Source organism: Belonocnema kinseyi, chromosome 7 (genome assembly GCF_010883055.1).
Source record: "Belonocnema kinseyi isolate 2016_QV_RU_SX_M_011 chromosome 7, B_treatae_v1, whole genome shotgun sequence".
Classification (NCBI taxonomy): Eukaryota; Metazoa; Arthropoda; class Insecta; order Hymenoptera; family Cynipidae; genus Belonocnema; species Belonocnema kinseyi.
The window spans coordinates 73349091-73366666 of record NC_046663.1 but is presented as its reverse complement, the minus strand read 5'-3'; the positions used below and the strand labels follow the sequence as shown (position 1 = coordinate 73366666).

Genomic DNA, 17576 nt, shown 5'->3' with positions numbered 1-17576 from the left:
AAAACAATTCAAATTCAAGAAAAATAGAACTTAGAACAAATTTCAGTTCAAGAGGCTTCGGATAAAAAAAACAACTAATTAAAACTACAGGCAATCCACGAAGGAATAATAAGGAGACCTAACATCGTTTCCCCACTTGGTGATAGAAACATTACCGTAAGTAGTATGCACATTACAGGAAGATCTTAAATTTTCGTTCACAGGTGCGCAGTTGTTCTCTTCCTATACATGGAAAAGTGTGCGAGTGAAGGTCTTCAAGGTAACATCTCTCTATGTAGGCTCCTTCCGAAATACGTGAAATTGAACTCTGCACAATCATTCTCTTTCTCCTCGCTATCTGTAAAATTAGTAAAGAAATGGCTTTCACAATTATGTTTCCAAATAATTGTGTGTATGAGAGTATTCTCAGGCGTAATATAATAGTCTGGCCGGTTTGATTAATTCCAATTTTAAACATTAAAAAAAAGTTAGAAATCTGAAATCATCGAAACCCGTAGATTCCGAATTATTATGTTTTAGACTGTTAACTATGAAATTAAAAAAAATCTTTTTCTAAATTTTAATCCGAAAGCTTAACAAAGGACCCTCTGCTTATCGTATTTTTATTTCAATTTCGGAAAGGACATTCTAAAGCCTTTAAAACATTTAAACGAGCAACCTGGACCTTTAAAGTTTAAATATATCTACCTGAGTGCCTGCGGAGAATTTTTCAGAGCTTCTCAGAGCCTTGAGAATCTTTAGCCTATTTATCATATTACAAATTTAAAAGGTACTACCTATACGTTTCCTTCTCAAAATCTGTTCACACATTTTTCAAACAAGTACCGAAAATACTGTTTATATATTTATTTTGTGTATCTTTCGTATAATGATCAACAAAAGAACATAACCTCTAACTTACGTCAATTTGACCAACTTTCTCACTTGCAAACTTTTCCATGTATAGAAAGAGGACAACTGCGCACCTGCGCACTCAAATCTAAGATCTTCCTGTAATGTGCGTATCACTTACGATAATGTTTCTATTGCCAGTTTCAGATGGCTTCCCACTGGCAGTTGGGTCTCCTTATTATTCCTTCGTGAAAATGTGTAACCTGTACACGGAATTTGTATGATCTTAAATATATATATAATATTTTTCATGAATTTATAAACTTTAGTTCATAATACAAAATAGAATTATAAAAAGACATTAAATTAATTACAAGACAAGACTGTATAAAGACGTTTTTAATCTGTAAACTTTACAATGTCGACTACAATTAAATTCCAAAAAATGAATAACATTATATACAGAGGTACAACACCGACTTTTAACGACACTTTGCATTTTCTAGTAGGTACAATTGCATATAACTTAAGGTGTCTTAAATTATTATTAACAATAATCATTCATTTCCCCTAACTCCATTTATCAAATAAATAAATTCATGGCACGCGCACTTTCCCGAATCTGTACAGTTTCACAATAAAATTATAACAACATCCATGCTGGGATTTACAAAAGTGAAATTTACACATTTATCTACATTGCTGAAAACACAGTAATAAATGTCAGAACTCTGAATTCCCTCTTAAGTTCCTGTAATATTTATTCAGACATAGAAAAAAATTTCTTTTGCTAATTATTCACAATGCGTCTTGAATAAGAGCATAATTAGAACATAATGGCAGCAATAAGAATATTTCAATTGTCGGTGTACAATCTATTTTAAAATGCAAATGGAATGATTCTGCTAATATTATGCCTTATGCGGAAATCACAATCCAGAAAAAAGACTTCGATATAACTGAAGTTTTTTCAATGCTTTGTTACTTTAGTTTCCAAACTATTTCAAAATGTGAGTATTCAGTAATCTATCGGCAAAGTTTTACAAGAAAATTTTTTTCATTTGTTCCCCATTGTAGAATTGTTAGTCCCGATACCTTACTGCAATGGCAATTTCTTTACAGAAAATATGTTTTCATACTTAATTAGCTAATTAATAGTGTAAAAGTGTGCGAACTTAGTCTAAATCGTATTAAAAATTACGAGTAAAGAAATAAATCTTTACAATATAAAAATAAAATTTCATAACATTAGAAACAAGATATCCTACTAGAAATAAAACTTAAATCTAGAGAAGAAAACTTCACAGGGCCATCTGCTTGAAAATATTACGTATCAACCATTTTTAAGCTTCAATTAAATTTTTATCGGCTCTGAAAACCTAACTTAAAAATTTCGAATTGTTAATCATCCACAATTGTATGTAAAACAATTTTTGTAAAATATATTACGTAATATTTGAACGCTTTTATAGTATACATAAAACTTCATAAGACAAGATTTTAAATTTTTAGAATATTCCCTGGAAGAACCCCTAACACTCAATAAAAGTCTGACTTCCAGTGTTCCCAGAATTCAAAATTGGTTCCAAATTTAAAATAAATTTCGAGTTATCACACGATCAACTGTTTCAGTGTAGACCCAAGAACCCCAGTGACCCTTAGTTTTAAATATCCATTTGGCAAATAATCACATTAGCATTCCTTACTGCAAAATGAAAAACTCAACATTCCATCGCTTAGCTTAGTCCAGACTTGACCTGACTTTTGATTTTTACTCGTGGGGAGACTGAGTATAATCTTCTAAAGATGGAGACAAAATCTCGTTGTGGAAAAAGAGTCTCGATAATTCCTTCTAGCAGTACATAAAGCAGTCTTCGGTTCAAAACAGGTCGTTGGAAAAGTTCGAAAACCCTTAAGATTCCACACCTGGTGGTTTCGCTCCCTATGATATGTTTAAGTTCGTCGGAAAAGCAAGCGAGGAGAGCGACTTTGGCGTCGACTCGCGTCCTACTTTTCATCTCGGGACTGCGAGGAGATTTAGGTCTAGCCTTCACACCATTAGGCCACAAACTACTTCTGTAAAATTAAATAAATTCGTAATGATTTTTATATAAATTGAAGACAGGATACTGACAACAGGAGAAAGGCCAATTTTTTGAAATTCCGCTTTTTACCATGGCAATTAAGTTAGGGTACTCTTTATGGATAAATATTAGGAATATGTACAAATCTCTTCTACTTTTATACGAAAAAAATGGATTTTTAAATGAATAAAGTGTCAACTGGATGAACATTTTTTTTCCTCCAAACATATACATTTTTGTCTATTTTCAACTCCATGAAAGATTGATAATACATAGTTTCCAAATTTAAATATTACAACTGACTTCTGGCTTGATATTCTACAAATCTGAGCACTTCAAATAAAAAACTTCAATTTTTTAACTGTTCGAGTTTATAATTATTCAATTTGAAACATTACAATTTTTTCGTGTTCGGCTTCTCAATCAAGTGACCATTCTGAGAAATAATGATGAAAGAAACAAATTCTTACTTAAATAAATTCAAGTACTTGGCGACATTCTTCGGACTCGTCAATTCTGAAACATAATCTATAATTCTTCTATTTACAATATCACCAAACATGGTGCGAATAATCTGTCTTAGCAGCGTAACAATTCTGCGCCTCAGCCATTGATTTCTCACTTTCAGATCGAATATCTCGTCCATCAGGAGGAGAATTATTCGTAGTGGAATATTGTCATCTGTCTGAAATAGTGCAACACTTTTTGGATAGAATTTATATTTTGAAAGAGTGAATAGAGAAAAAATAATGTAATTCTGTAAGTTTTCTTTTAAAATTCTAGTAAATCGATTGCAGATAAAGACAAACAGGATGGCCATTGACCGGGAATATCGAGAATTACCCTTGAATTTTGTGCACAGGAAAAAAGCTGGAAATTTTGATGAATACCGTGAATTTTTCTCATGTTTTTTCTTGTGCTATAAATTTCGTCCCGCTCGTAAAAAAAAACTCAAGCAGAGCACAGATTCTGAAATAACATCAGTTGCTTTCTTAGGCCAAATTTTGACTGTTGCTATTCCTCTTTTTTCGGGTAAAAGTGTATTCTTCTTCAGTGAAAAGTCTACTATTATATTTTTGTTTAAGCATTCTTTCTTTTTATTAAAAGATCTACTATTTGATTTAAAATGTAATTATTTTATTGAAGATTCAATTATTTGTTGAAAATTAATTCTTTTTATTTTAAAAGTCTACTATTATATCTTTGGTACAGAATTCATCTCTTTTAGTTGAAGACTAATAACTGATTCAAAATTGAATTATTTGGTTGAAAATCAAAGTTTTTTTTGAATATTCATTCACCTATTTGGATAAAAAAAAGTAATCTTTTTTGGTTGAAAATTCATCTTTTATGGTTGAAAGTGTATTCATTTTCATTGAAAAGTCTAATAATATATTTTTGGTTCAGAGTTACTTTCTTTTGGTTGAAAAAGGTTACTATTGAGTTGAGAATTTAATTTTTTGGATGAAAATTCAAATATTTTCTTAAAAAGTCATGTTATTTGACGAAGATTAAAATATTTTGTAGAACATTCGTCTTTTATCGGATTGAAAATTCATCTTTTGGTAGAAAACCCGTCTTTATTTGTTAAAAGTGTATTCTTTTTTATTGAAAAGTCTATACTACTTTCTTGAAAATGTAATTATTTCATTGAAAATTCATCGTTGTTGATTTAAGGATAATTATCTTTATTTATACTACTGTTACATTTTTGCTACAGAATTCATCCTTTTTGGTACTATTTTGTTAGTCATATTTTTTGGATAAAAGTTCAACTTTTTTGTTGGCTATTTGTCTTTTTGGATAGAAAATCAATCTTTTGGTAGAAAAGTAATCTTTTTTTTATAGAAAGTTCAACTTTTATGGTGCAAAGTTAATTATTTAACTTTTCTTTAAAGTCGTATCTTTTGGTTGAAAATTCAACTCTTTGTTTTCTACTCGTCTTTTTGAATAGAAAATTCATCTTCTTGTAGAAAAGAGATCTGTGAGATTAAAAATTAATTTTTGATAGGAAAGTCATATTTTTGGGGTAGAAACGTCAACTGTCTTCTAAAAGATTTGCCTATTTGTCTTGAAAATGCAACTATTTGGTGGGAAATGGAACTGTTTTTGGTGAAAGTTTAATCTTTTTTTGATTGAAAATTCGATAATTTATGTTTTCTAAAATATTCGTCATTCGACAACATTGAACTCTTTTCTTGAAAATTCATCTTTTTTGGTTGAAAATTCCACTATTTTGTCGAAAATGCAATATATTTCGACTCGAAATCTTATGAATATGCTACCTGAATTATTATATATTATGTTTAATTCTTTGCATAATTGGTAAAATAAATAAATAATTGTTGAAAAATTATTAATATAAACATTTAAAAGTCAACCGAGAAACATTTACTTTTTGACCGGGAAAACCAGGAAATAGTCTCGAAATGTTTTTTAAGTTTGGGTGGCTGCCACCCTGACAAAAAAAATTCGAACATTTTTTGTGAGACATCTTACCACTGTGTCCAGACAAGCTCCCACTTTAACGCTTTCGTAGATCACGTCGTTTTTCTTCGTGCTGCCAAAAAGTTTATCCATAACTCCGTCGACTGTACTTAGCATATTATCTGGCATCGTTTTAACTGCCTGCGTCACTGTTTTCATCGACGATTTTAAAGGATTCACTAAATTGTCGATCTGTATTCAACATGGTTTTTCACTTAGATTATACATTTTAAACATGAATTTAAATAACAGGGTGTCTACTGTATCTCTAAACCCCAGAATTTCCAGGGTATTTTTATATATCTGGAAAAACCTTGAAATTTCAGGGATTTTTTTTAGTTAGGGAATTTTTTCGCAAGTGTATATTTTTTAAATTGTAATATAAAATTCAGTAACAATGATTCTGCATTTGTAAAAGTAGCTTTATATTACTGCATTTAACTATTTTGTTGAAAGCTCGTTTTGTATCAGTTTAAAATTAATTTTTTTTAGCTGAAAATTTAACTGTTCTTTTTTTTTTTATTAATCACTTTTATTTGAAAATTCAAATATCTCGATGAAACTGCATGAATTTTGTTGGAAATTTAACAGTTTTTTGGCAATATTTTCTCTCTTTTTACAGAAAAATCTTCCATCCTTAGAATTCAACTCACTTTCAAAAGTCGCATTTTTTGGTCGAATGAAACTGTTTTTGATTGAAATATCAACTACTATATTTTTTGTTCAAAATTCTTCTTTTTTTGAATGAAACTTGTATTAATTGATTATAATTTAAACTATTTTATTAAAAACTAATTTTTGTTGTCGAAGGTTCATCATTTTAATTAAAAATTCGTCTATTTGGTTGCATACTGACCTATTTTGTTAAAAATTCATCCTTTTCTTGACTAAAACTTAATTTTTTTACTGAGAATTTAATTAATACAATTGAAACTTCAACTTATTTTGTTAAATTTTTTTAAACCCGAAAATGTAATTATTCCAGTTGAATATTCCATAACATTAGATAAAAATTCTTCTCTTTAGCTTAAAATAATTGATTTTACTGAAAATTGAACTAATTCATTTTTGTTTGAAAAACGATATTTTTTAGTCTAAAATTCATCACATTTCAGTTTGAAAATGTTACTATTTTATTTAAAATGAAAACTATTTAATTTTTTGTTAAAAATTAATATTTTTTATTTAAAAATTCAACTATTTGGTTAAGAATTCATCTTTTTAGTTAGAAATTCATCTTTTTGTTTTAAAATTCCACTATTCCAGTCGATGATTCATCATTTTCTTTAAAAAATCGTCAGTTGCATTACATTTTTTTAAATGAAAATATATCTATTCCATTTGTGGTTGAAAATAGTTCTTGTTAATTAAAAGTTCAAATATTTGGTTGAAAATTTGCCTCTTTTAGTTCAAAGTTCAACTATTTTTTAGAAGATTCTTTTATTTTGTTAAAAATTATATTTTCTTTTAAATTAATCTTTTTGTTTGAAAATTTCAGTATTCTAATGAAATATTAGTAATTTATTTATAAATTATCTTTTTTTGAAAAATTCCCATTTAAGCCACTTAAATATTCCCTAATTTTAGTTGAAAATTCATCTTTTTGGTTTCAAATTTAACTATTTCAGTTAAAGAGTCATCATTATAGTTGAAGATTACTCACTTTTATAGAAAATGTAACTATTTGTTTTTTGTTTGTTGACAACTAATTTTTTTACTGAGAATTTGACTATTCCATTTATGGTTAAAAATTGATCTTTTTTAGTTTTAATTTCAATTATTTGGTTGAAAACCTGTCTTTTTTTAGTTAAAAATTCATCCGTTTGGTTGAAATTGTTTTCTTTTTCTAGTAGAAAATTAATTATTTTAACCAAAAATTTAACTATTCTTTTTTTTGTTGGAAACTGATTTTGTTTAATAAAAAATTCAACTATTTGGTATTTTAGAGGCAAATTCAAGAAATGAAATGTTATGTTTTCAGTATTACTTAATTATTTAATTAATCGATGGTGCTTATATATTTAAGAATATTTTGTAATATAAGTTTTCAACACTTTCGAACTAAAATATTTCAATTGAATCCTTAAAAACTGAAGAAAAAAACATTATTTATAATAAACTCGCGAAACTCTATAAATACTTCGAATTCATTATTTTAAAAAATACGAAATATTTGAATGGCCCCGTAATATAAAAAATTATATCTGGAAAAAACTTGAGATATTTGAAAACGAAAACCCTGGAGTTGTTAGAGAATTTTCTTCCAGGATTTGTGTAGACACCCTGATGAGAGAAACTGAATAATTGATTATTTAGAAGTTAAACTCTAGGTCGAAAAACTTAATCAAACTCACCGTTCTAGAAATATGCCCTCCAGTCATTCCCTTGTCATAATCTCCCTGTTCCAAAAAAGCAAGCAACAAATTCTGCAAGCCCATATGGCCATCTGCAACAGTCGGTTTCGTCAACTCACGTAACCAAGCATTCAACATAACCATTCGCTTCTCAAGCACAGCTCGCTCCATATTGTGAAAGGCCTTCTTTCCAGGAAAGGGAATTTTCGCCAGATCGAAATACTTCTCCTTTATCCTCTGATAAAGGTCATGAAAGTCAGAATACCTTCGATAAATGTGCCATTTTTCCTGGTAACTCGACTCAAAAGTCTTCGACACAGACACCGCATAAATACCGTAAGTCTTTCCCTTATCGCACTGTATCCCAGTCTCAATTATTTCCGCAGTGATTCTATATCGACCTTGTTGCAATTTCTTGATTATATTAGGATCTTGAAAACTCTCATCCATCGGAAAAATGTGTTCCGAGTTGGATTCAAAGTAGGCCGTTGCTTCTTTTCCTTCTATGACCTTTTCAGCTTCTATGCAGTTCGGCTTCTGCAGCTTAAGAAATTCTTTCAAACTTCCTCTATCCCCATCAAATTCATCTAAGGCTCTAAGATCACCTGCTCTGCTACCAGATGAGGAACTTGAGTTCGACTGCGTTTCAGCTTTCTGACCTTCCATCCACGACGCTTGATCCACTTCCGTTTCATTATTTATACTAGATACACTGATGCTGTCCAGCGACTTTGAATCTTCTTCAGATGTCGAATCTTTCAGCAAATCCAGCTCAGCTAAGAGTTTAACATATGAAGAAGATCTTGTAAAGGCTGGGAGAAATCTGCCCTCGGTTTTCAGTTTCTCGTAGCAGCAAATCTGAAGTTCATCGAACCAAGTCTCCTTCACAGACTCGTTCTTTATTCTCATTACCAAATTCTTCACCAAAATATCTTCCAACTGTAGTTTCAGACTCGCCTTGTCACTCAAGTATTGCTGGTATATCTTGATAGCTGCTTCTTTCAAGTTTCCGAGATCAGCGGTTCGACGTTTCACCTCTTTGGATGAGGAGTGCTGTCTGCGAATTTTTTCCAACTCGATCTCGGATATTTGCTGCTCGGCGGAAACCCTCCAGCCGTAAATATTTAAGTAAAAATAGAGGTAAGCTTCAGCGTTAATACTAGTCATGTAGTCAATGAAATAACTCAGGGCTATGTTGTTCCTCAACAATTCATCGAGAGGCAAATTAATTAACTTCTGCCCCGGAACCACGAGTCTGTTCCACTCTGGAATTTGTTCTGTGGTGTTGCTTTCCGATTTTAAACCCTCCTGCATCGCGACTATCCTCGTGTCTAAATTTTTTTTCATGTAGAGAAGACTGGTTAATTCTTGCTTGGTCGATATATCGTCCTCGCTCCCAGACTCTTTGGATCTTATGTAAGCTAGTCTTCTGTTAACTATGTTCTTTGTTGCCAATAATTCTTCTAAGTCATCCGTTAACCTAATTACCGTTAGGAAAATATCGCTGGGCAAATTGCTTTCTTTAGAACACTGAAAACAAATTAGCCTTTTATGTTATTAATTCTCGAAATTAATAACAGGCCTCACAGTCCTTATGGGATAATATATAGGGACCAAAGGGTTCTTTCTGTCACGATCATAGGGTACTTTTTTCGCGCACAAAGGGTAACAAATTCAGGATAATATTCATAAGACTTCAAAACAATTCAAGTTAATCCATCAGCTGTGGAATTTTTTTTCCTGTCGCGGAATTTCAACTCTTTTCGATGTTTCAGTTATATTACTTTTAGTAACTTGAACTGCTTACCTAATTTACTAATTTAACCAATTAATTAAATAACTAATAGTTCAAATAACTAATTGAAACTTAACTGATTTAACTAATTAAAAAGAAATTAAACGCGTGGTACCATACGGTACCGCCAACAGCTGACGGGTTAAATTCAAATGGATTGGAAACAATTTAAAATATAAAATAGCACTGATTTCCGTAAAAAGAATGAATTTTTGGGAAATTTAAGGTAAACGAGAAGAAGGGGATGAAATCAATAAAAATGCAAGGTAAATTAAAAAAATTAAGTGAGAACAATTTAAAACTATGAAAAAACTTCATTGAATTTAGTAAATTTGAAAAAAACTTGGAAAAATTCACCGGAATTCAAAAATATTTATAAATTGCATAAGAATTCAAGGCGAGGTTAAAAGAATGTAGGATCAATTAAATAAAATCTTAAAATTCAAAAAAATCCATTGAATCATATAGAATTGACTATATTTAAAAGAATTTAGGGTAAATTTAGGGAAAATTTAGAAAAATTAAAGAGAATTCAAAAGAATTTGATGAAATGCCTAAAAATTCAATGTGATGTTTAAAGACTTCAAGATTAATTAAATCAAAACTTTCTACAAATACATTGAATTGGGTAGAATTGAGGGAATTTGCAAAAATTCAAAACAATTTAGGATAAATTAATACAAATGCCAAATTAGTTGCAAAAAATGTTTGAAAATACCTTAAAATTATAAAAATTTCTTTCTTTTAAAATACACTAAAATATTTCCAAGCTTTTGAAATACTTTGAAATCCCTTGCAATTTTTTAAAGCTCTTGAAACCCATGAAATACGTCACTTGTCACTCCTCAAAAATTTATTTAATTTATTAATAAAATTCCCTAAACTATATTAGATCCTTTGAAATCCAACAAAATATCTCAATCCTCGTGGATAAAGTCTTTAAAATCTACTAAAATATTATAAAATCCCGTGAAATTCTATGATTAAATTTTCTAAAATCCTCATAAATCTGACAAAATCCTGTGCAATCTTTTTAAATATTTTAAAAACATATAAGTCCCGCAAAATCGTTTCATATCGTTTTGAAATGCATTTAAATTAATAAAAAATATTCTGGGAATCGTTTAAAAACCCCGAAAATATTTCAAATTAAAAACTCCTGAAAATGCCTTAGAAGTTTTTAAAAATAATTTGAAATATTTCAAAAGAATTTAAGACAAGTCAGAAATAGGTATACACCTGAATTGAATAGTGAGTAACCCAAGTGTTCATTCATTGAAAGAAAAGTCACGAATGTGATATTTTCATTTGAAAAATATATAATATAGGCTACAATAGGGGATTTAAGGAACGGCCTGTGAAGCCTGCAATCAATTATCTTTTGAAACAAGTTCAATAGAACAGGGATCACAACGGTTGAGTAATTCAATTTTAGGTAAAGAAAAAAACAGGGATCGAAAGTGAATTTCATTTATTATTAAAAACAATGACATATTTTTGTTTGGCAATTCGCCTTTTTGGTTGAAAAGTCTACTATTATATTTTTGGTTAAGAATTTAATTATTTTGTTGAAAATTAAAAAAAACTGGTTAAAAGCATTTCTTCCTTTACTAAAAAATCTTGTTTGTTTGAAAAATAAAACGTTGCAAAATATACTAGTTTCGGTTCAAATATCAAAACTATTGCATTTTTCGTTGAGAATTAATCTTTTTTTTATTGAAAATTCAACCACTTGGTTCAAATTTCATTTTTGGTTTTGTTTTATTTAGGATTAATCATTTCTGTTAAAAGTTCACATCTTTGAATGAAGTTGTAAATGTTTCATTGAAAAATCATCTGACTCGGTTAAAATATTTTTTGGTGGTAAATTCAAGTACTTGGTTAAAAGTTGAACTACTTTGTAAAAAATTCTTTTTTGATTGAGGCTTCATTATTTAGTTCAAAATTTATCATTTTGGCTGAAAATTCATCTGTTTGGTAGAAAATTTTAATATTTTAATAAATATTCGTTTTATTCGTATAAAGTTCGAGTTTTTTGGTAATAAAATTCAACTATTTGATTAAAAACTAATTTTTTTTTGAAATTCATATATTCGAGTTCAAAATTCAACTGTTTTGTAGAAAGTTCATCTTTTGGGCTTGAAAATTAAACAATTTGATTAAAAAATCAACTTTTTACTTTTGAATTCGTCTTTTTCAATGAATCCAACTGTTTTTTATTCTAAATTAAAATATTTTTTTGTTGAAATATGAAAATAAATGCATTCTTCGTTGAGAAAATTCAACTACTTGATAAAAAATAAATGTAGATCTTCCAGTGGAAAATTCAATTGTTTTGTGGAAAATTAATCTTTTTGGTTTCAAAATTCGTCCTTTTCTGGACGAATTCAACTTGTTTCTTATGTTAAGTTAAAGTCTTTTTTGGTTGAAATATAAAAAAGATTGCATTTTTCATTAATAATTCATATTTTTTGTTGAAAAATCAACTGCTTGGTCAAAGTTGAACTACTTTGTTAAAAATTAAATTTTTTGTTGAAGCTTGATCACGTCAGTTAAAAGTGAATCTCTTTGATTGAAAATGTAACAATTTTATTGAAAATTCGTCTTATTGGTTTGAAAATTGAACTATTTTCGTAGAAAATTCAACACTTTGCTTGCAAAATAACTTTTTTGTTAAAATTCGTATTTTTGAGTTGAAAATTTAATTATTTTGCAGAAAATTCAATTTTTGACTTACAAACTTAACAATTTGGGTTAAAAATTAATAATTTTGTTAAAAAGTTGTATTTTTTGGATGAATTCAACTGTTTCTTATATAAAATTTTATTTTTTCTGGGAATATTAACTATTACATTTTTTTCGAGAATTAATATTTCTTAGTTGAGAATTTAACTACGTGGTTAAAAGTTGATCTAATTTGTTAAAAAATCATTCATTTTTGGTTGAAGATCCATCATTTTAGTTTAAAATTTATCTGTTTGGTTGAAACTGTAAATATTTGATTGAAAATTCATCGCATTCTTTGAAGATTCTTTTTCTTGTTAGTTTAAAAATAATTAGGGGTGAAGGGGCTTTAGATCAAAAAGAGGACGGACTGTGATCCCTGACAGATTAAGTTTAAAAAGAAACTTACCAGCCATATAAAAGTTTGATTAATATAATCAGGATCGGAGAGTAAATTCAGCAGGGGCCGAATTATGACGTTAACGAGTAGTTCTCTCAAAAAATATCTGAGAGGTATGCAGTCGAAGTCTTCTTTAGGTAAAATTAAGAAGAGAACAACTTCTGAAATTTCAGTTAAAAAGGTCCTTTCATCGGATTCATTCAGACACACCAGATCCCTGCATATGAAATTCTTTTCCATTTGCACTTCCAGGTCGAAGAAGGTATCTTCCAGAGAATCGCTGACCTTGACTGGTTTGAGCTCTTTTGGTTCTGTCAGAGAAGTTAAGTTGGGGACGTAAAATTTCGACTGAGAGTACCAGGAAATATCGGTATCGCTCTTATTTCTACGATGCGTCGGAGTTTTTTTAGGAGTTCCACCAGACGTACTTGAGCTGCTGTTTTTTTGCTGCTTAAACAACTGATTTTGCTTCATTTTCGCTCTAGCCTGTTGATATAATCTCATATGTGATGCAGCATCATCAACGAGACGCGTTGTTAAGTAAGGAATCCAATCTATTTCTTTCACCCTTGATATGAAAAATATATTTAAAGATGTATTTGCAAATTTTTTTATTTAGTCGACACAGAGGCGGCGGAGCCCTAGGGAATAATGCCCCTCTCAGAAATTGACCAAGGTGGGGCAAAGTATTGATTTGTCCCCCTCTGAATTTGAATGATTAAATTCATCAGATCGCTTGAATTTTTCCAAAAATCTACCTGAAATCTTTGTGAAATAAGTGATGTCTTTGTGAGATCTTTTTAATCTATCCGAAATCTTTGCCAAATATTTTAAATCTCTGTAAAATCTTCGAAACCTTTGGGAAATCATCAAAATATTTGTCCAATATTTGAAATATTTGTTAAATTGTTGAAATATTTGAGAAATCATTTAAGCCTGTGAAAGCTTATAAATCTATCTGATATCTTTGCGAAATATTTGATAATATTTTTGAAAAGGTTGAAATCTTTGGAAAATCAATGAAATATTTGTGAAACCCTTGGAAAATTTTGCAAAATATTTCAAATATTTTATAAATATTTGATAATATTTTTTAAATCTTTGAAAAGCCATTTAAATTTTTATTAAATCTGTTCAATCTATCCGAAATCGTGACAAAATATCTGGAATCTTTATTCAATCTTTTTAAATATTTGAGAAAGCATTGAAATCTTTACAACATATTTAGAATATTTTTGAAATTAATGTTATATTTTTTAAATCTTTGGAAAACCATTTAAGCCGTTGTAAAATATTTTTAATCTGCCCGAAACACTTTAAAAACATTGTGAACTCTTTGTAAAATATTTGATAATATTTGTAGAATTGTTTAAATCTTTGAAATATTTTTTAAATTATTGAAAGTTTTGTGAAATATTTTTAAAAAATTTTAACTATTTGGCAATATCTGTAAAAATAATTGAAATCTTTATGAAACCTTTGTGAAATAAATAAAATCTTTACGAAATATTTGGGAAGTCATTGAAATCCTTTGAAAATATTTTTGAATTATTTGATATATTTTGACATTGGTGAAATCTTTGCGAAATCATTAAATTCTTTTTGAAATCTTCCAAATATTTCTGAAACTTTTGTCTAATTATTAAAATCTTTCTGAAATAATTGGGAAATCATTTATGCCTTTGTTTAATATTTTTAATCTATCCTAAGTCTTTAAAATATTTGGTAATATTTGGTAATATTTGTAAAAATTACTAAAATCTTTTAAATCTATCCGAAATTTTTGCGAAATATTTAAAATCTTTACGAAATCTTTGGGAGATCATTTGAATCATTTGGAAATATTTTTAAATTATTTGATATCTTTTTGACATTGGTGAAATCTTTGCGACATCATTGAATTTTTTCTGAAATCTTTGTGAAATTCTGGAATTCTTTGTGAAACCTTTCTGAAATCATTGGAAAATCATTTATGCCTTTATCAAATTTTTCGAATCTATCCGAAATCTTTGAAATCGTCGGTAATATTCGTAAAAATGATTTAAATCTTTGGAAAATCACTTAAATCTTTTTAATCTAACCGAAATCTTTGCGAAATATTTAAAATCTTTACGAAATATTTGGAAAGTCATTGAAATCCTTTGAAAATATTTTTGAATTATTTGATATATTTTTCACATTGGTGAAGTCTTTACGAAATCATTAAATTCTTTGTGAAATCTTTCTGAAATGTTTGAAACTCTTTCAAAGATTTCTGAAAAATTTGTGAAATTATTAAAATTGTTCTGAATCCTTGGGAAATCATTGATGCCTTTTTGAAATCTTTTAAATCTATCCGAAATCTTTGAAATATTTGTAAAAATGACTAAAATCTGTGGAAAATCATTGAAATCTTTTAAATCTATCCGAAATTTCTGCGAAATATTTAAAATCTTTGGGAGATCATTGATATCCTTTGAAATTATTTTTGAATTATTTGATATTTTTTTGACATTGGTGAAATCTTTGCGAAATCATTTAATTCTTTGTGAAATCATTGGGAAATCATTTATGCCTTTGTGAAATTTTTAAAATCGTTGCTAATATTTGTAAAAATGAGTAAAATCTTTGGTAAATCATTGAAATATTTTTAATCTATCCGAAATCTTTGCAAAATATTCCAAATCTTTGGGAAATCATTGAAATCCTATGAAAATATGTTTGAAGTATTTAGTATATGTTCTGAAATCTTTGCGAAGAAATCTTCGAAATTTTGCAAATACTTTTGAAATATTTGATAATATTTGTGAAATTCTTGAAATATTTGGGAAATCATTGATGTGATTGTAAAATCTTTTAAATCTGTCCAAAATCTTTGTGTAATATTTGTAATCTTTATGAAACCTTTCATAACTCTGAGAAATCAGTGATTTCTTTGTAAAATCTTTTAAATATATTGAAAATCTTTGCGAAATATTTGAAATATTTCTGGAATCTTTGCAAAATATTAAAAATATTTTTGTTAAATTATTAAAATCGTTGAGAAATCATTGAAATCTTTGAGATATATAAGAATTTTTTATGAAATCATTCAAGTCCTTCTGAAATTTTTTTAATCTATCAGAAATCTTCGAGAAATATTTGAAAAATTCGTGAAATCTTTATCAATATGAATTTTATGCTTGTTTTTATTATTATTTATTATTTACTATTTATTGTTAATTTACTTTTTTTATGCACAATTTGTATTTAGGATAATATTATTATACTATTCATGAAATGTGCCATTCAATATTATAAGTCTATTCTCCTGCCCCCACCTAAATAAAAAAGGCTCCGCCGCTTCTGAGTCAAAATTAAACACTAGAGAATTACAATGATTTATTTTTCAGCAGTACCTGTTGGATACGTTGATCATAATTTTTTGAGCTGTGTCCCTAACCGAAAGGAGAAATTCTTTGTCATCAGTGAAGTTGTTGTACCATGACTGCACATAATCTCTTAGAACAAAGCCTAAAATTTCCTGTAAGATTTTAATATTAACATTCAAAGTAATGAAAGCAAAATCGATGAGAAAAATTATATCCTTTAATTTGCTCTTACTTGTAGGGATTCATCGATAATTCTACTACCAGTGATCCGTCGGTCTTCACTAAAGGTCATCTTTTCTTTCGACTTCTCAGATATCTCTTCCAACCTCTAATGTAAAATTTTATATGGTGGTTAATTAATAACAACAAAATATTTCAATTTTAAGAAACAGGAATGACAACGATTCGCTAGTTAAATTTTAGGTAAAAAGGGGATTAAAAGAGGATTTTATTTATTATTTAAAACTCCTTTAACTAACTTTTAAAATTCTGTTGAACACTTCAGCAGAATTGAAAACTGTCCATGTTTGAATTTTAAACATATATTTTTATCAGTAGACTGATTTTAATTACTTATTCTCATCAATTTTTTACACTCAAATGCAAACTGAATATTAATAGATGACAATAAGAAAATTCAACTACTTTTGTTTGAAAAGTTTACGACATATTACATTTTTGGTTAAAAATTCATCTTTTTTTAGAATTATATTATTGAGTTAAAAATGTAATTATTTGGTTGAAAGTTTTATTATTTTGTTTGAAAATTCAACAGTTTTGTTTAAAGGTAATTGTTTTTTATAGAAATTTCAAATATCTGGTTAAAAATTTAACCATTTTGTAGACAATTCGTCTTTTTAGTTTATAATGCAACAAATTAGTTAAAACGATTGTATTATTTTTATACTATTACATTTTCGTTGAGAATTCTTCTTTTATGATTAAAAATTGTTTTCATTCGTTACAAAATTAATTACTTCGTTGGAAAATAAAACAATTTTGTTAAAGAGTCATCTTTTTTCATTGAAAACTCATCATCAAATAAAAATATTTTTCGTTAGAATATCAAATATTAAATTTCTCTTTGAGGAATCGGCTTTTTTTTACTGAAAACTCAACTACTTGGTTAAAAGTTAAACTACTTTGTTAAAAATGATTTTTGTTGTTGGAGATTCATCGTTTTAGTTTAGAATTAATCTTTTTTGGAAATTAATCGGTTGGAAAATCAACAATATTTTTGAAAATTCATACTTTATGGTTAAAATTAGTCAGGTTAAAAATGTAACTATTTAGTTAAAAATTCGTCTTTTTGGGTGGAAAATTCGACTATTCAGGTAAAAACTATTCAACTATTCAACTATTCAAAAAATTGGATGAAAAATAAAATAATTGGTTGGAAAGCCGTATTTTTTATGAATTAAACGGATTTTTATTTAAAATAATAATATGTTTGGTTAGAATATCAAATATTACATTTTCATTGAGAATTTATATTTTTTGTTGAAAATACAACTACTTGGTTAAAAAATTTTTTTTTTCGTTCAATATTTA

The 17576-nt window shown here is 28.1% G+C and overlaps 1 protein-coding gene across 1 annotated transcript in view; it reads right to left on the bottom strand.

Annotated features, from left to right (window-relative positions):
- Positions 1-1214: 1214 nt before the first annotated feature.
- Positions 1215-17576, bottom strand: part of LOC117176150 (sorting nexin-13-like) — a 24410-nt gene continuing 8048 nt past the window's right edge. Inside the window, exons 4-10 of the mRNA XM_033366233.1 lie at positions 16258-16353; positions 16053-16177; positions 12685-13243; positions 7757-9286; positions 5415-5594; positions 3386-3600; positions 1215-2907 (exon numbers count right to left, since the gene is read on the bottom strand). Coding sequence (XP_033222124.1) covers positions 2568-2907; positions 3386-3600; positions 5415-5594; positions 7757-9286; positions 12685-13243; positions 16053-16177; positions 16258-16353 — 3045 coding nt within the window. The 3' untranslated portion in view covers positions 1215-2567. The remainder of the gene's footprint in view (positions 2908-3385; positions 3601-5414; positions 5595-7756; positions 9287-12684; positions 13244-16052; positions 16178-16257; positions 16354-17576) is intronic.